The sequence below is a fragment of the Urocampus carinirostris genome, chromosome 13, assembly GCF_059441175.1.
Source record: "Urocampus carinirostris isolate Australia breed hairy pipefish chromosome 13, RoL_Ucar_1.0, whole genome shotgun sequence".
NCBI classification, from domain to species: Eukaryota; Metazoa; Chordata; class Actinopteri; order Syngnathiformes; family Syngnathidae; genus Urocampus; species Urocampus carinirostris.
The window spans coordinates 10004486-10024836 of record NC_142361.1 but is presented as its reverse complement, the minus strand read 5'-3'; the positions used below and the strand labels follow the sequence as shown (position 1 = coordinate 10024836).

Sequence of the window (20351 nt, the reverse complement as noted above, 5' to 3'; positions counted from 1 at the left end):
CCAGATTCTTGGTTCAGACAAGCTCGTTGTTAGTGGCGTAGCAGGCCACATCGATTATTTCAGTCTCCCGTGCGCTGCCTGTACAAGAGTAAGAAAATTTGTTGGTAACCATAAAGGCTCCCGAGGGTCGGGTGTGTTAAGCATGGTGTAAGGTGCTTTTGGAGGTCTTCAGTGACTTGAAAAGCGCTATATAAATGCAGACAATTTAAGCGTCACCCATATTAAAGGACAAATTTGTTTTTTTGGTCCAGTATGCCTCTTTTTAACAGCGGCTCGGCAGCTGAGTGGTAAGTGCGTCCGGGGCACAGCTCTTAGGTTCAAATCCACCTACCAGCCTTCTTGTGCTGCATGTTCTCACTGTGCTTGCGTGGGTTTTTTTCTGGGCACTCCGGTTTCCTCCTACATTCCAAAAATTTGCAAGTCAGGTTATTTTCCTGGTCCAAATTGTGCCTACGTGTGCCTGAGAGAGTGAGTTGTCTGTTGCTGTGTGCCCTGCGAAAGGCTGGCAACCAGTTTAGGGTGTCCCCTGCCCACTCCCCGAAAATAGCTGGGATGGGTGCCAACACCCCCGCGACCCTACTAAGGATAAGTTGTGCAGATAATGGATGGATGGCTCTTTTACAATTTTTGGTTTCCGACCCCTGTTCTAGGAGTTCTAATGAATCAAATGAAGAATTTTAGTACCGTGAAGCAGTTAGCATGAAAAAGTTAGATTGTTGAAGTCAGATGGACTCGGTCATTGCCAATTTTCACCTCAGGGGTGCATCGGCGTGGAGTTGCGATATCTGTTGGTGTTGAAATCTCTCAGGCGCACAACGGCACCCCCTCATCCTCAAGGCACCCGGAACAGAACATAACAAATATTTTCGCCTTGCTGTGTATCATTCACACTAGGCAGTGTCGTGTTTACCACCCAAGATAGGGGTAACAAGAGGGTCGTTTTAAAATTTTTACCACCTCTCAGCGCTACCAAATACTACAAATCTACCGTATTTTACGGCAAATTACCAAATACATATTTTCTATCAAAACTACAAAAATCCCATGAAAAAAGGAAAAACTAGAGCATTGTTCTTTTTGAAGAATTACTTTCAACGAGGGCTGCGACACCAAATCGATAAGAAGAATTAAAAACGATTATGAAAAACATTGGCAACAAATGTAATCATTGATTTTGTTGTGTTGCACGTTAATTCAAGTAAGAATGCATTGTATTTCCTCCGGGGCAGCACGGCGGCGCAGTGGTTAGCGGCACAGTTCTGAGGTCATGAGATCAAACCTCCTGTGTGGAGTTTGCAATTTCTCCCCGTGTTTGAGTGCGTTTCCTCCTGGCACTCCGTTTTCCTCCCACATTCCAAAAACATGCATGTTAGGTTAGTCCAAATTTTCCCTAGGTGTAAATGAGCGAGCGAATTGTCTGTCCCGGTGTACCCTGCGACTTGCTAGCAACCAGTTCAGGGTGTCCCCTGCCCACTGCCCGAAGATAGCTGGGATGGGCTCAAGCACCCCCGCGACCCTACTGAGGATAAGCGGTGCAGATAATGGATGGATGGAAGTATTTCCTCCTGCTCCAGTGTCAAAAGTGTAGTAGTACTTTGGTCCGGCAGAGGGTGCCTCGAGACGTTTTTCTTTGAATAAAAAAGGCATCTTGCATTCTAGCAGGTGTATTGCATACATCTGCATGTATTTTTGTTTATTGTTCACTGTGTTTCTATCTTTACAAAACTCATAATCATGTTATGTAATATTTGAATTGTTAAAATCGATTTTTAAAAGCGTCGGCTTTTAAAACTCAGGTTGCCTCGAGACTGTTTTTATAAAAAGAAGCATCTTGCATGATTACAGGTGTATTGTATAGCATACATTTGTATGTATTTTTGTTTACTGTTAAACACTTGGAATTTTTAAAATTGTTTTATAGACTGTTGTTTTGTGCTCTGTTTTTCTATCTGTCCAAAATATTTAATAATAATATATAATACTCTTTTTTGTTTGATTGTGGCTTTTTATCTTTGCACAGCACACACACAAAACTATCATTAATTAACAAAAGGAAACAATAAACTATCGTAAGACCATCTGTGCAATACAATTATACAATACCAAAGGGAGAAGGCTGATGCTAAAGCTTTTAAGTGCCTAACCCTATTCTATTTTTCCTCATAAATATTAAAAGTTAAAAACAAACCAGCACTATTTCCCGCTAAAGAAAAGTTAGAAAACAAATAAATTACACTATACTAATATTTCTTATGTATAATTATAATAATATAATATGCAAATATTAGAATAAAAAAGAGGACATTCTTATTTTTTTTCCTAAAAATCAGATTAATTCATTCATCAAAAAATAATTGATCCACTCATCGATTATTAAAATAATCGTTATTTGCTGCCCTACTTTCGTCCCAAAACTTTCATTTTTAAATAGTACCGTATTTTCCGCACTATAAGGCGCACCTAAAAGCCTTTATTTTTTTCAAAAGCTGACCATGCGCCTTATAATACAGTGCGCCTTATTTATGGAACAAAATTAATTCGCAAAGTCTTGCAACTAACTTGCAGCCGCCGACTAGATTTTCCCCCGAACGCCAAGTAGTCCGCGGTGTATGCTGGGATTTATTTACCGGCGTTTCATTGGCTAACCAATGTGTCAATCATCATTTGAATGGATCACTATTGGCTAAAGTTATTCGGAGGTCAAGGGGCGGATCCTTTTTATCATTTACAGGCTGGCATTGGCTTAAAGCAAAACAAAGCCTGCAATTGGCCGAAAAAGATGAATCCATATAGCACGTGGCTGACGGCATACAGAAAGCATTTTTTTACTATTTTGTATTTGTAAATATTTTATTCTCCTGGATTTACTAAACTCACGGATATAAGAGGACCACGGCTGCACATTATTATGAACACAACGACTTCGGGTAGCTACTCTGGCTATATATATTATCCCTGTATCTTGTTTCAGACTGAACTCGATGTTTCTGTGATAAGCGGTGCAGATAATGGATGGAATGGAGTGTCTATTTTTAAATTAAACTCAATTCCAAGTGTTTATTGTCATATATACAGTAAAGTTGCGAGCGAAAAAGAAAATAGAAACTAAGGAATGGTTGGTATTTCTTGAATCCCAAGACTTTAACCTTCCGAATGATATTTGGAACGATGCAATTGAGTGACTGGTGACATCGTACAGACACTGTTTCCGTACATGTCTGAGACACGTATTTGCGTCTTTTGCAAGCTTTGGGAATGTTAAGGGGGTAATAAGTTTGACTGAACTATCTGACTGTTTTGTTGACGTTCCCATTGTAGCGCCTTATAATCCGATGCGTCTTATGTATGTCAAAAATAGGACCAAAAACTATTTTTTCGGGGTGCGCCCTATAACCCGGTGCGCCTTATAGTGCGGAAAGTACGGTACTACTAATTTTTTAAATGGGAAAATTATCTTTTTATCCATTCGGAAATATGATTTTCAATGATTGGCAGCTCTGATATTTAGATTTTAGATTCAAGATGAAAATTTATATTTCTTAACATGGGAAATATCTACCTTTCCCAAGTTGATAATTGTGCTTTAAGCAATACTGAAACTTAATAGACATTTTTGAGAGTTGCGGCTCCACATCCACACTTAAAAATATGAAATGAAATGATCTGCATTTATATAGCGCTTGAATATGTTTCAAAATCGTCCGGTCTGGGCTGAGTTTTTACCAGTTTGGTAACCTAATAACCGAATAATGATCTAATATAATGGGATTGTAAGTGTTTTTTCTAGCAGGCGTGGCGTGCTTGGATTTCAATATCACAATTGAATTAATCAGGTCAGTTTTTGGTTATAGTGTAGTGTATGAAAGAATACCAATAAAAAAGAAGTTTGAGACCACACGCAAGGTGCCTCAGTGCTCACAAAGATATTATCAAACAAACCATAACTCCCACCAAAATATGTTTAAGCTGTTGAAGGACAGATGTAGACATTGTTTGCATCCTGTTTAATTAAAGCTACAACCAGAAAAAACGTTCCTTATGGAAAGAAGACGTGAAGAGCATACAAAACGCCCGCTTGATTGTGATTCTAGGTCGACAAGTCTAATGGGGATTAAATGTCCAGAGTACAAATTGCACATGTCAATCCGCCACGTGACACCCTAGGAATAGAAATGGCTTTGATGTGTCTGCAGTGGCACACCATCTGCCTTTACCGATCCGGGCTGTCCTTATTTGATTGATAATTGGTCCCTGAGGTGGCAAACCTCTTGATGCTGAAACGTCACACAAAATAATAGCAAGAAGAACATACTCAAGAGCTTAAACACGAGAAAGTATCAGAATGAATTGAAATGTTTCACCTGCTATGCATGTTCTTGGAATGTGGGAGGGAACTGTAGTGCCCGGAGAAAATCCATTTTCAAATCATAAAAAGTCTGCCTTGGCTGCAGGGCTGGGGGTCTTTTCAGAGGCTCACAGTTAAATTATGATTCAGCGACGTAGGAGTTATTTATTAAAGGATTATAGTGTGTTTTTTTCCTCAATATTTGTTTTATCCTCTCTAAAATATTTATTGATAGCTTTAAAGACAACTTTCCGTTTTCTCCATTCTCTAATATTCCTCTCTGGTACGGTAAATTTTCGGCTGGATGGTCGATTTTCGTGAATTTCAGCATGATTGACAACTTTGAGCTTGAAAAAGGGTTCCTATCCTGAATAATTCCTCCTCGCAGCTCGAGTTGCCATTTAACGGGTATTGTTATATCATTAAAATATGAAGAAGACTGAATTGAAACGTTATACTGTATATCTAGATATAGGATATTGCGTGAAACAGCAATGCTTAACTCACGTTTCAGTGTGGGTGAAGCAAGGTGAGTACCAAGATGATGCCCCGAGCCATCGACTGATAAATCATTGCACACATATGGTAATATACTAAGACCACGAATCGTGTATAACGCGCACCCAAACGTTTGAGTTCTATTTCAAGTAAAAACAATTTGTGTGTTCTACACAAATAAATGTGGCAAATTGAATTATTAAAATTTGACTTCATGGATGAATCCAAATTGGTACCAGGTAGTATCTAGTCAAATTAGTCGGTAACCGTTGTTCATTACGTATTTAACTCCCCCGCAGGTGTTAATCCATCAATTTATTTCCCCCCCCACAGATCCGATGTTTGAATCGGTTCCCATCACAGCTTTTCCTGCTGGCACACGTCATCAGAAACATTCCCAAGACTGCTATACTCCCAACATGTGTTCGACTATGCATCACCATCATCACAAACAATACAAGGCCCATCATTCGATGGGCTCCAACCCGTCGACCACATCGCGTTACAACAAGCATGTTCGGTCTTTTCATCCATGGATACCTCCAGAGCAACCGCCATTGCTCTTCCATCCTACCGCAAAGGGATCACAGATCGACATGGACAGGTCGCAGAGGGTCGTCAGCAGGAGGGGAAGTTTCTGCAACGCCATCGTGTTCAGCAACAGAAGCGTGTCGGTCAACGAGGTGGTCCGGCTGAAGGTGAGCCAGATCGCAAGGCATCTATATATGGCAATGGGCAGGCCTTGTCTACTCTGTTGCTTCTAAGACCTTATTCAAAGGACATAGCAAATCTCTCTATTTTTTTTTTTCGGTTCACAGATCCCTTACCAGCCAGGGTTGTCGGGGCACCACTTCCAGTGTTTAGACCAGTTGTTATCCATTTTCAATTGTTTATTTTATGCATCTATCAGAATACATTTATTAGAAACTTAGCGTTTGTCTTTTTTCCCATCCATCATCAACCCTCAAAACCGGTAACATCTTGTTTGTAAATAAATACTTGGATTATACCATTAACTATTTAACCCTCTATTGTCTTTTCCATTTTGAAATCTTATCCACGTAAGTCCCCAGTATGAAATTAACCAACTTTTTGGTGTTACATTGAACTCATGACCATTTAAACCACCCAATGGTAGTATTAGTCCTACGACCCACACCTTGGGAGTCATTAACATCATTAAATCCACCAGCTAGAGGTAAGATCTTGGGCCCAGCTCAAACCTGATTTGAAATTTGGTTCAAGCATAAAATGTCAAGCATTATATTTTGCTCTATTGCTTTTTAATTACCCTCCTGTCAGTTGTTTATTGTTTCTTTTTTTTTGTTGAGGTTTCGCGCATCATGCATGTCTGTGCGTGCACTCGCCAAATTACTCTTCCTCCTCCCAAGTCCTCACAAATAAAATGTAAAAATTAAGATTGCTTCGTGCTCAGTCTCAAATCAAGATAATTTGTCATGCTTCGGCCGGTTCGTGCTTCAATACCGGCGGGCCCCGGGTAGGTGCGGGCTGGATTTTTTAGGAACAATCTTACCTATACTACCAATCAATAAATTCCTTCATTGTTAACGTACCGTCCCTCAAAACGTCCCTCTAATAATGTCTAAAAGATTCGTTTGACTCACAACTTATCTTTGCCTACCCTTGAATTTATTTCAAGCTTCTGCTCCCCCTGTCTTTGAATCAGTGATCATCATGTTACTACTTACCCATCGCCCCTTTTTTATGTTCTTGTAATACGCTCTGCAATATTTGTTAAGGTCATTTTTGGGGGGATTTGGAATGGTGAGAAAATCTTTTTTTCAAACCTACTCCTTCTCTCCGCAAAACGTTCCCGGTTCGAGACCGGGTGGAAACATTTATTGGCCCGGAGAGGGATGGGCGCTACCAGGCTGTACTTGCCCAAGACACACCCTAGGAAAGGGTGCCCCTACAACCCTAGTGGTTAATTGATCCAACCAACTATCAATCCCTTCCCTCACCTTTTTTCTCTCCGTTCATGTTTTCTTACTTGTATTTGTGTTAGCCAAAGAAAAAGCTCAGCACAAGTTTCCACTTCAGTTATCAGGTCATCTACGTCTGGAAAAGGGAGAGCCCAGTTAGAGGAATGCTTTTATCTTGTACTGCAAGCACAGTTTGAGAAGTTTGTGTTGTAGGTGACACCACCCAAATTTGGTTTGTTGAGAAAGGAATTCCTGCTTAAATTTCAACATTTAACATTTACCTTTACCTTTCCTTAAAGAAAGTAATATCCTTTAATGTCTCACTTCATTCCCCATCCCCCTCAGATTATGCTTACCCAGAGAACCTGGCAGGGTGCTCTGCGCATTGGCTTTACTACACAAGACCCATGCCGGATGGACCCCAGCACCTTTCCAAAATATTCGTGTCCGGATTTTGCGTCCAAAACTGGCTTCTGGGTGAAGCCTTTGCCAGAGAAACTCCTGGGTACCCACTCCATCGTCTCTTTCTGGGTGAACAAGAAGGGCCGAGTGCTCTACCGGATCAACGAAGGCACGCAAGGAAGGTTGTTCAGGAAGATCACTGCCGATCTGCCTTTGTGGGTGCTCATCGATGTCTACGGAAAGACCAAAGGAGTTCAACTACTTGGTGAGTTTGTGTTGCGGTTACATTGCCTTTTCCCTCCAAAACATGTATGCCTAATGCTTTTTACATATGAACATCTGTTCCCACCTACATCACGCCCAGAAAAATGGTCTGTGGTTAAAGATTGTGGACGATAAGGAAGTATTTAAACATCTCACTAGTTAGTCACTGAGAAATCCCCCCAAGGAATTTATTCAAAGTTTACAGACCGACTTTATGGAGAAGCAGCTGTGTCTAATCTTTGAAAGCTAACAACGCAACTGATACATTCTCCAATTCCTAGTTTGTATTTATAAAGCTTTCCCCAGTGCCTCTGCTTCTCATCTCTTAATAGAAGTTGTCGGCACTGCAAATAAAAATAGAAGAGACTCCTGTATTGTGGCACTCAAACCATTTAACCTTGTTTCTCTAAGGCGAGATGCACACGCTATCTTGGGGCGAGCTTCGCTCGAGTGCGACTATCTGGGGTTCAATGGCCTTGCGGTGCTGCTTGGCACGCTGCTCTTGTCCAAGAACAAGTTGAGTGTGTAGGTCATGCTGTGAGCAGAGATGATGTCACGTCTGCCAGGGTTGTTTGTAGTTCCCCGAAACATCAAGCCTGTGGAGTATCTCACTTGAGACGGACACGTGTCTGCATTTTGGCGTTTCTAACGGGGTGTTATGCTAACAAAGGGCTATGGTCTCAGTGAATGTGTTAGTAAACAGGGGGTCATAACCCAACGTGTGATCTTCTTAAGGCTAATGCAAAGATGCCATAGGAAAAATTTGTGGCAAACCCTGATTTGTGTTGTTTTGCAGAAAGCTGTGTTTGAAGCTATACCAAGACCACTTTGAAGTCTTGTCGCTGTCCATTTATTAACTTAATGTTATTTACACATCACTTTAAAACAAGTCACAAAATCAATCATGCAGATGCAGTAAATTCGCAATGAGATCAGGAGGGTACTTAAAGTACGATGTAGTGGAACACCTTGGGAGAGTTAATTGGACAAAATTCTACATATCAAAGGAAACTGGATGAAATGAAATTTGTTCATTATTCTTATTGGAAGAAACATGCCACACAGATATTTGATCCAAAAATACTTTTCTGAATCGTCCACTCTTTTCACAAAAAATTGACGGCCCTCACGTTGTTTAGATAGATAGATAGATAGATAGATATATACTTTATTCATCCCCGTAGGGAAATTCACACTTCCAGCAGTCTACCCCGTTGTTTATTAACAGATTAACATGATGCCCGAGGGTGCTTGTAGCGGAGTGGATGACGTCACGCCAGTCCAAAAGTTCGACATTCCTGCGGCAGATGGAAATCTTTTCTTTGTGAAAATCCAGGGATACACCACCTCGTGTTAGCAAGTCCGCCTCCTCTCCGATTCCCCCCGGCTTTCATGTCTCTGTTTAGCGACGTTGAAGCCGGATTTCTCCAGGTGGCTCCGGGTGGCTACACGTTAGCGTCCGGAATGCTAAACGTGAGCCACGTTTCCGCAAAACACAGCAACTGCGCTCCCTGTGCGCTTCGATGTTTTCAAAAAGCACTCGATGATCTTATTTGGTCGTGAGTTCGCATTTACCATGATTACGGATGGTACCGAAGACTTATAACGCCGCTAGCCGCTTCGCTAGCTTCGGCTCTTCTTCCACCATAGGCCCCTTCATCACGCCGGCACGAGAATTCCTCAGGGCAAGGAGTTGAAATACACGCATTTCTTGTGCGTTAAAACCCATGTCCATAGGATAGAAGTAATCCATAGTGTAGTTGTCAAAACGGGAAGAAAAAACACCGAAGATAGGAGCAGACAATAAAACAATTGGGCAGCTGCTGGAAAAGGCAGCCGCTCTTGGCAGCGCCGCTTTGATTTGATTTAGTCTTAGCTCGGGAAGATTGTCTTATCTGACATCGTCATCCTCTGATTTAATCATACAGGAACCGTCCATCCAAAAGCAAATAACACTCTACAGATTCAATACCTTACCTTTACGATTAGCGCATAACTTGCCTATCTCCCAAAGACCACCCGACTACCACATCTGTATGGGAAACAAACAATGTCCTTCCGTTTTTACAGTTTTTTTGGGTGGCGTAAACGCACAAACGCCACAAATGTTTAAAGAACAGACCTGATTTTCACCTTCTGTAGCCAACCCTTTCGAATAATCAACCCACGTCTGCAACGATTGTTTTCAAGTATACAAATAGAGCACAGAGCTGCAACATGCAGGGAATTGACCTGGGTTGGCTGACCTTGGTTTTACTTGAGATGAACACAAGTTGTAGCAGTTTCTTAGTTTTGGGTGGGCTTTTTTTTTTATTTGTACAGCCCTTAATCACAAAAAGTCTCAAAGGACTGCACGGGCCACAATTGCAACATCCCCGATCTACAACCTACACTAAGGCCAGGAAAAAGACCCAAAAAACTGCCTGAGGAAAATAAGACACATTGAGAAGGGGCCACACATGAGATAACTCCCCCATCGAGGGTGGACAGGCAGCAATGGATGTCAATACAGGTCTTCGAAGTCTATTAAAAAAAACACCCTTTTAGTTTAGGTTTGCCAAGGCTCAGTAAAATGGGTCAGATGCAAAAATTTCTTATTGTCCTTTATGTAGCACACCTATGGGAAGATTATACGTTGCTGTTGTCTCAAAAAAGTAGCATAATCCGTTCTTGATGGTCTATGAGCATTTGTTCGGGGATCCCGTGAGACAACACCGGTTCCTTTGTACACGGTTGACAGAATCTTGCCAAGTTACATAATTCCGGTCAGTCAACTGCATCTCTTGACTGATGCCAGAATCTTTGTCGGGATGCTTCAAATCCTTGAAAATGCTTAAATTTTGATGTTGTGTTTCAAGGATTGAAAATTGCTTAAATTTTTAAGTGCTTGTATATGCTTGAAATTGTTGCCATGCTTGACAAGAAGTCTACATAAAAATGACGCCGACACTGCTCTCTGGTAGCTTCGCTTTGCCATTTCTTCTCCCCTCGTATTAATTGTCATCGCCCCCTACTGTTTGCGCCCAAAAGGACAGGTACATTTTTAGGAAATGAACATTCTAGAAAAAAACGATATTCTGAAGTTACACTTAATTTATCTTATTATTCAAACCACGCCTAACAGGGGGAAAAAAGAACAACGTTTCTCCGACCGCAAAAAATCCATTGTCAAACTTAAACAGCGGTAAAACATTTTATGGATGAACTGTTATAAACTTTGTCCAAAATACTGTCTCAGTCCCTCATAACAATTGACAGGTTCGGTAGTCCAACTTTTTGTGATTTTACATTTATTGATAAGTGTTGGTGCAACCTCAGGAAATTGACTCAAAGTAGATCATACATAGAGATGGGAGTGATATAGGACAACCTCACGTGAAATACAAACATAAACAAGGTCAAGCTAGCGACTTTGCATTGTTCCTTACTTCTATTTCTGTTCACTGGCGTCAACTTGCTTATAGTTTCACGTGTCTATAAGGGATTACTTGTCCACATTTGTTTGGGAGATAGAAGGGTTTTAAATAAACAGAGATCCAATTCCAGATACCGAGAACAACACTAGGTCACATTCTTAGCAGGTAAAGAGAATACTGCACTCGCTTTCAAACCGCTTATTATAAAACCATTGGTCCGTTTTCATTACCGCTAGTGCTTATTAGCGTTGCTAGTGAACTGGATTCTACTGGAAGAGGCAGTGTACAGGATCGGCTGGTTGCCAAGCAATCACAGCATTTGTTTGTCCGTATGTGTGCTGTGATTGCTTGGAAGCACACAAGGAACACTAATGCAAAAGTGTGTTTTTATCGGGCCAGACCTTTTTCCTCATTATTTTGAGAACTTTAGAACCATGATATCTCTGGATTAGTCTTGCTTACCTGTCAAATGTTTACTGGAATCTCTATTTGGTGTCTACCCGCATCATATGCTTCCCCGTAAGAGCTACACTTCTGCTAAAAGCAATTCTAACATACTCAACCTCTTAACTACAATATTCATTTGTGTATAACCCGCACCCTTAAAATCTGTATCATGTTTGGTTTTACTTTTTCTTAGCTCAAACTCAGTGACAGACGTTGTGGAATATGAGCGACCATGATTGAAATAACTTATTGACGATGCAATCTATTACCACAATATTAAAATAAATTTATTTATTAAATGTCCTGCAAAGTCTGATTCATTATAAAATACACCAAAGAGTATTTACCCTAATCATGCTTTTTTGCATTTATTTATATCAGTTAGGTCTTTAACCTTACATCTCTGAATAAAACAACAATATTTTCTAATGAGGAGATGCTTCACAGCCTGATGCACATTGGACCAGAAATGCAACAGCTTTGATATTTTATTACAAACAATCGAGTCACAGGGTCTATGGAGGAGTAGAGTTTAACACAGCAAGAAACATCAAACAGACCGGAAATGAATAAACATGACAATGCAGCAGCTTCTCTTCTCAGGCAAATGGTTGCGTGGTTCACACGGTGCTAAAACTCTTTGAAGCAAGGAAAACATTTTACTCAAAACTTTTAGTTATTTGTTAGGTAAAAAAGGTGCGTTCTGCCCAAATAAATACGGTATTTTAAAGACACTGCATTTTTGCCCATTGACTATTAAATATCACTGGTTGTCTAGTGTTTAGGAGCTGGTGCTTTTACCGCCGTGATATAGGTTCGATTCCCAATGCATCCAATGTTTTGCGAATGTGTTCACTGATTTTTTTTTTTCGACAAGTCAATCATTGCACAAATGCGCTAATACACTACTGTCAAATCTCATGTTTAACGCCACCCAAATTTGAGTTCTTTTTTTAGGCAGAAAAGAACGTGCGTTATATGCAAACAAATACGGTATTTATGAACGCAAAGGCACTGCCTTTTTTCCAATTGACTCATATCAATGGTCATCTAGTGTTTAGGAGTTGGGACGCTCACTGTCGTGACCCGGGTTTGATTCCCATTGCATCCAATGTTTTGCGACTGTGGTCAGCATTATTTTTCAATTGATCAATCATTGCAGAAAGTTATTTTTTAGGTTAAAAATGTGCGAGTTATTCACAAATAATTACGGTAGTTATTTGTTTGCGCCTTTTTGTCCATTTTATGTTCTATAACAACAAATCAGATATTTTTTTTGTCGCAAATATCCCGAAAATCCTCAATTCATCACTTTTTCTCAGCTCCATCCCAACCATCCAAAATCAACATAGTGTGAGTTCGAGTTTTGATGCCACTAAATGCAAAGTAATCAATCACAGTTGTTTTGAGCCCAAGTTACACTGCTATCAGTGAGACGGAAAGGCATATGCGGTGTAATCATTAAGCCCTTTACCCCAGTTCTCATCTAATGAAGTAAAAAATAACAATGAAGCATTGTTGTTACCTTCATTTGTGTAAATATTTAATGTCTGATCACAGCTAGTAATCACTCAGAAGAATGAGAGAAAAAACCCCTCCTGATTATTTTCAAGGGAGTGGACTTTTAACCCGATTTGATCTGCCAGAATTTTAAAAAGAGCCCTTTCCAAGGGCTCCACTTTGGGAAATCATCGAAGCTTGTAACCTCCCCGCAGGTCCAGCGAGAGGTCACATTCCATCTATGTTACCTTTTTTGGATTAAAAAAATGATAAAGCTTTATGTCCGATGAAATCCAGTGCTTAACCTTTCTCTTTTTCACAAGATGCATTGACTGGTAAGGTTGCAACCGATCTTCCCAAAGTGTCCCAATTCCCAACATGTACCATAATTCCACAAACCCACAATGTGATGCCTACTATTTTCATATGTATGTTATAGTGTACAGAACATCATGTGACCACGCAAAATACAGAGTAGTTTGGCTCTTACATTTGAAAAGTTAAACTTTGAAATAGAGAAATCAGGCCAGTAGTTGGCGATGCTGTCCAGTTCGAAAATTGTGGGGAAAATGATCATCTCAGATGTTCTTGTTACACTAGTAAACAATTTTATTTTTGTGTATAAATGTTATTTTACTAGCCAATTATTTCGTAAGCTTGTTTTTAAAAATATTGTTTTTCCCATAGGAAGTATATACATTTTTATTATTATTTATCTATTTATCTGTTTTTAGAAAAAATAAGAAAATAATACAAAAAAATGGTCTTTGGGGTGTTTTTTTAGACAGTTTTGTTTTCCAACTAAAAATTGGAATTTTTCCCTGGCTACCTTAGAAACCCAACGCTTGGTCCCAACAGCGTGGGGTAAATGGTTTTGACGACTTTGGCTTCAGAACACCAACAGCACCATGCCCCTGCACACCTGAAGCTGTTTTCAGCACTGTTTACGTCACAAGTTATTGGATCACGTGACCATTCAAAATAGCCGCTAGCACCTATTAAATAGCAGTTACAAAAAGGAACACATACTTTCTACTGTGCCAACAGAAAATGCATTTGAGGGCTGCATTAAGTAAATTGTGGACCCTATATTCCTAGACAACACACCAGGGTAACAATACTGTGGAGCATTATGCCAGATTGCAGCGCGGATATGAATAGTCTCTATATTGTCATTACAGCACTGTAATGTTTCCGATAGATAAGGACTTAAACTTGTGGGTGAAATAGTTAAAATATCGTGAGAACGTAGTAAATATTGAAGAACGTAACGTCAAACCTCTCTTTTGCTCCTGTTATGTATTATATGAACAATGTTAGCAAAAATATTGACTGATTGCTCCTTTAGAAGCGCGTCAAAACTGTTTTCAGAAGTAATTGCGGTGTTTTGTATTTAGAGCACATACGTTGTGGAAAAGGGCACATTAGGGTTTTTCTCTATCGACCGCACACTTGAAGTTCCCTGGTCTACATCTTCAAGAGTTATGTTTCAAGTGATGTCAGGACTTGACCTGGATTGGTTGAAGCAAAATAAACGCTCATGAGGAGCCCCCTGCTCGGATTTGACGGATTCTGGCGCACTCGTTGGTATTTGACGTTGCAATTCTAATGCACCTTGTAACTTTTGAAACGTTTGGACTTTGCTGGACAGCGAAATCACTAATTACTTTCACATAGGCGCAGCCCGTTTTGATTACTGGCATGTGACCTCAGAGGGTCTGAAAAATGTGGCATTGCCACGCCACCCTGCTGGACTTTTTTCAGCATGTAATAATTTCCGTGCCTAAAGTTTATAGCATTTTGTCCCTATTTCCTTCTTGCTGTATTCCTCTATAATTCCTCATTTCTCTTTTGGCAACACCCCTCTGCTCCACCCTGCTTAGTTTCTCATTTCAGATGACATCAACATCAAGTGGATGTCCTGGGTTGCACCCCGATGCTATTTAGTGTAGAAGGCCTCTTTGCTGTCTTCTCTGAACTAGATCTCATACCTGTCGAGCTGCCCTTAGTGATTGCAATTCCTCTTTTAAGCGGCAATCTACTCACAAAAAGGTTAAAGACTATGTAGAAGGAGGTGACAATATTCACAATCTACGATGATATTGTTGTCTGTTACAAGTGACCTAATGGATCTAGGTTAAAGCCCAAATGGGGAGGATTAGATGGGTGTAATTAAACAAACCAGATTTTTAATTGATTTTATTGTGCTGCTTTACCTTTTGTTGACTTACAAAAAACAACAAAGGTGAAAAACTTGCAGTGTTGGTGAATATCTACCACGATCTTTTTTTCCCATTTGTCCTTGAATTTGGTCACCTGTATTCTTATTCAAAATTTGGTCCTCTCCATTACAAATTATTTTTCCACAGTGCACACCCATTGCTCCACGGTGGGAAGCTCTTGTTTATGGCGTAATCTTGCCATTACTCTTTTGCTATCTGTCAGAAGAATTTTCCCCAGGTACATGTCATTCTTCTAAAATATTTCTCCTGTTCCCCAACTATAGCACCTTAAATGTTTTGGGTATCCGATACCCCGCAATTTTCTTTAATGAATATCGTAATTTCTTGCAGTAGTCTGGTGTTGTTTTGACAAAGCCAAAATAAATGTATATGGTGAAGTCTACCTCGCCTAATGTTCTGCAGCCTGGTTGCAGAACCCCCAAACATCATATTGTAATTTCGGGGGTAATAAGGAATCTGACCACAATCTTTCAACTGAATTCCCTCTAAATCCTGGAGCTTGTGGATGTGCCTTGCGTATTACAAATACAGTAATACCTTGCTTCTCCGTGCTTCGCTTATCACTAATTCACTGCCCTGCGTTATTTGAATCAAATTCTAGTGTCTTTATTGTCATTCATATCAATTTATACCGAGCCTGTATCTCACCTACGCCAACTTCATTACCCATGAAGCCAATGACCTGGAGTTACAAGTCCTGCGAAACTGCAGAATTCTGGACAGTTGTATTGTAAACATCATGGTGATGATCCAAAAGTGCAGCCAGCCAGCCGCTCTCTAAATCGCTTCCCTACTCTGAAAGGAGAAACCCTCTGACTTTGTTGTGTCATGAGCAGTCAGCATACGTATAGATACATATTCTCGTGGGAAGGTTAGGGAGGACTTTGTGTGTTGGGTGGGCGTGACAGTCTGTGCGACTGTCATGAGCTGGTGTAAGCTGTCAATCAAACTGCAGGGCGGGCGCACAAGTCAATCTGGAAGAGCTAGGTTTTAGTGGGTCTTTACATTGAAAATAAATTGAATCGTACTCTGAGGAAAGTTGGAAGAGCGCAAAGATATGATGACCACCAGAGGGTTCTGCGTAGATTATTAGCAGGTTCAGGAGACCATTGATGTGGGTCTGGGGAAAGAAGGCAACAGCGAAGCTCTAGGTCATGCCTACTGCTACAGCTAAGGTAACAACTCTTTTATGCCACCCCTTCCTGGCCTGTATCTCACCAACTTCAGATTCATCACCCATTTAACCAATGACCGGGAGCTGCAACTTGTAAGGAACCTCTATATTCGGGGCAGTTGCATTGTAAATATCACAGAGACGTGGCAAATTTGAGGATACCTGATCTTAGCGTGCAGTTAGCCAGCCGTTCTCTAAATTGCTTTCTTACTTTAAAAGGAGAAGCCCTCTAATTTTGTTGTACTCTTGTTTAATGACAATATATATAATTTTCAATTTTAATTTTGTTTTTTGTGTTATTTTTTGTGTAGACCTATTATTGTTACAGTTGTATACTCTCAATCAGTAAGGATCAAATTTACATGTAGATCATTTACAAAGATTGTTCTATGGTGTACACAATTTGAAATGATCATAAAACGTATAAAATACAGGGAAAACTCATACGGCAGGTTGACAGGCATTGATCTAATGGAATTTTATTTTTATAAAATGAAAACAAGTCTTTAGGTTATTCAGGTGTTAATGGCTAGAGAAGCTAATTGCTTGTTTCGCATGCTTGCCTCATTATATCTTTGGCGAAACGAGTTCTTCCAGTTCATTGTTAAATGTATTTTAACGTCCACCAAGGGTGGATCCAGCCTCTTTTCGTTTCTTCTTCTCTCAAGATGTAGTAACGCAAAGACCACATTATTGTCTTTACTGTGGCAGTTCGCCTAATCTCCTTTTCGTTTTTTAGACAATCAATAGTTAGGTGCATTTATTTAACTTTGAATTCTTGAAATGGATTTGTCATTACATTTTCTACTTTATTCTCTGAACAGGGCAGACCCTTAGTGGCAAAGTTTACATTTACACAACTGCCCTTCATGTAATATTTTCTGCATTTTTTCAAATCATGTCGTAGAAAAGAGTGTAATATTATTTAAAATACCATCTAACTTCAAGTTTGCTATACTAATTCCACAATATCAGAAAGTTAGATCGAAATTATACTGGGAGAAATGTCCAAACATGGAAACCAAGAAGAGTTTTTTCCGAATAGGCAAACAATATTTGTGCTAATGTTTTAGTCAGTATTGTAGTCCTTCGTTTTCCATGGGGGTTACATTCAAAAGATAACCCGTGATATGTAAAATTGTTGAAGAGGTAACCATTATTTTATACAATTATTATACAATGAAATACTGTATAATACATTGAAATCTATGAACAAAACCTTTTTACAGGCCCAAGCACTTGATTCAAAATACATGTACTTGTAAAGATTTGACTTTTTTTTCTTTTTTCTTTTTTTTTAACAATAACAACTCTCTTAGAATGCAACGCATGATGAAAATGAAGCAGCGGGACCTGTAATGGTAAAACAATGTTTAAGCGAGGGAAATACTGTAAATTTGATTTGAACAAAAAAAAATTGGGAGGGGGGAGGCTATTCCAGTCCACCTTTAATTAATTTCTTACAAAGTCCTGGAAAATTTAAATAGATATTTTAGAATAGAATATAATATTTTGTCATTGTGAAATGCACAGCAAAATTAAAAACTGTCATCTGATGGTGCAAGAACATTTACTACATAAAATACCACCATTTAAAGTAACAAGTAGTATTACATAAAAAAAAACCAATACCAAAATAAATAACTAAAGAACTGAATCATCCCTTGTCATCATTGCACATTCTTTTAGCATGGTAACCATTTTTTCATCCATTTTGCAGATTTATTGAAAGCACCTTTTGAATGATGTTTCATTATGAATGTATTTTCGTTCAACACTTGTCAATATTTGCTTACGTGTTTTAATTTACAGTATTTTTTTGTGTTTATTTTTTTGGGAGTGAATCAAAAAAAGTTCATATTCTCAACTGTTGAAGTCTCTTACTTTTCACATTGTAAACACCCATTTATATATCCATACTAAGGTATCACAAAATATAAAGGTTACTTCCAATAGAACCATTGCACCTGTTATATAACGGCATATCAGTTTTATTTCCTCCAAATGTTTTGAAGGAGTGTCACTTCAGTTATGTCGTTAATTGGAATTTCAGGTGGCGCAAGTGTGATTGGAAAGTTACCATTGTTTCGTTTTCTTTGACTTCCTCGTGTGGATATTAACTGTGGACTTAAACTAGAATGTCAGACTTCCTTGTTTTCACTTAACGCTTAATAGAAAGTCCACATAAGGACGTTGCAGAGTGCTTAGCAAGCGTTCTGGGGCCGAAGACAAAAACACGGACAAAATGTAAATGCCACCCGAGCAACAGCTTAATACTTCCATCATTTGCTTTGTCTCTTTTGTGTTTTTGCAAGACTTAACAAATGCCAAACATAATGGCCAGTTATCTCTTTGCTGTCAAGGTGATAAGAGTGCTAATAATAAGACAACCGTGCTTGCTTCTGGACAATCTTCGCAGCGGAAGTAATTGAGTTCAAGGAGTTTTATCAGCGGCTGCCCGGAGATGTGCTGCCTTTTTGTGATAAAAGTGAGGAAGGGAGCCATGCAAAGAAATAAATATATGAAATTTATTGTTTTTCTTGGGGCACAGTTTGAAAAGTGCTGTGATGATTGGATGATAATAATGAAAGATGTAATTCTTTTTTTCTGCTATTCTGTAATCCCTCTTTTATTGCACTTACGTTAATTTGGACAAGAACCCCCCCCCCCCCCCCAATATCAGCAAAATAGCCCCCTGCCTCTGTCTTTAACCTGCTCTCTGCCAGCCCCCACTGTGGATAAGGGATCGTGGCTGCATGCATGAAGTTCATTTTAGGCAAAAAGAATGGGGGAGATAGAACGAATGACAGAGATGTGCTCTCTTAGCTCTAGCTCTCAGCAATGGTTGGCAGGGATTATGGATCACGGCCAAAACGGTGCAGTTCATTCAGCACAAATATGCTCCCTCAGTCTCCCCTCAGCAATAGTCGACTGGGCATTTTGCATAATGGCCTAAAGAGTGCCGTTTATTTTAGGTGGAAAGAGCGGAAAAAAGAGCCCATATTTGCTCTCTTGGCCCTCGCTCTCACCAATAGTTGAGTGGGTAATAATTGATTATGGCTAAAAATATGAAATTCAATTCAGGCGGGCCACAATGTCCTGCTTTAGCAGCTAGAACCGGGAGAAAAATCCACCCTGGTAGCGCACTGTTATGGATCTTGGCTGCATACGTGCTGTTCATTGTTGGCATAAAGGGCAGAAAAATAAATGAATAATAATTTGATTTATTTGTTTTCCTTAGCAAAATTAATTTTCACTGACTGTACTGGGGGGTACAGTCAGTAATGTGGACCCATTTACAGCTCCTGGTAATCCCAGGAGGTCTTTCATTCGAGTATTAACCAGGCCCAACCTTGCTTAGCTTTCAGAGATTCGGTGTTCTCAGGGTGGTATGGCTGTAAACAGGTTCCACTTGTGACACAAATTTGCTCTTTCTTGGCCCCCTCTATCTGGGCTATGGTCGGCGAGAAAATATAAAACATTGCAGTTCATCTTAGGTGGAAAGAGCAGAAAAATAGAGCATCCACCGATAACCCAAATATGCTTTCTTAGCCCTGCTTTTAGCAACTGTCGACTGGAGATAATGGATCACAGTCAAAATAGTGCAGTTCATTTTACGCAGGCCACAAAGACAGCCCGAAACCAAAAAAAGTCTTCTAACCAGCCCCTACTTTTATCAATAAGCGATCAGGATAATGGAATCCTCAACTGTGCATTTTATGTTAGGTGGACCAGAAGGGCCTCGAGAAAATAGTGCTTGGGAATGGGGATAATGGTTTTCAGCCGCACTAATGCAGTTTATTTTAGACGGAAATGATGGGGTAAAGAAGCGCCGCCATGCCTGACAAACTTGCGCTGCGCTGGTCTCTGCCTGCAGCAATATGCAATCAGAGATAACCGTGGCTTCATGAGAGCAGTTCACTTTTTGCACAAATAGCCACCAGGCCACAACAGCAAGCTTCAGCTGCCCTAACCGAAACAAAATTGTGCTGTGACTGTGCATACATGACACAGGTAGCAAGTAAGGCTTGGAAATTGTTTCATATTTTTTACATTTATGAATGACACAGGACGCACTGAAGCCATAAAGTACAAAGAGCAAAGTACAGAGGAATTGCA

General features: G+C 39.8%; 1 protein-coding gene across 1 annotated transcript in view; it reads left to right on the top strand.

Annotated features, from left to right (window-relative positions):
* The window catches only part of neurl1ab (neuralized E3 ubiquitin protein ligase 1Ab), a 41182-nt gene that overhangs the window by 1527 nt on the left and 19304 nt on the right, over positions 1-20351 (top strand). Inside the window, exons 2-3 of the mRNA XM_088351637.1 lie at positions 5177-5541; positions 7132-7453. Coding sequence (XP_088207763.1) covers positions 5177-5541; positions 7132-7453 — 687 coding nt within the window. The remainder of the gene's footprint in view (positions 1-5176; positions 5542-7131; positions 7454-20351) is intronic.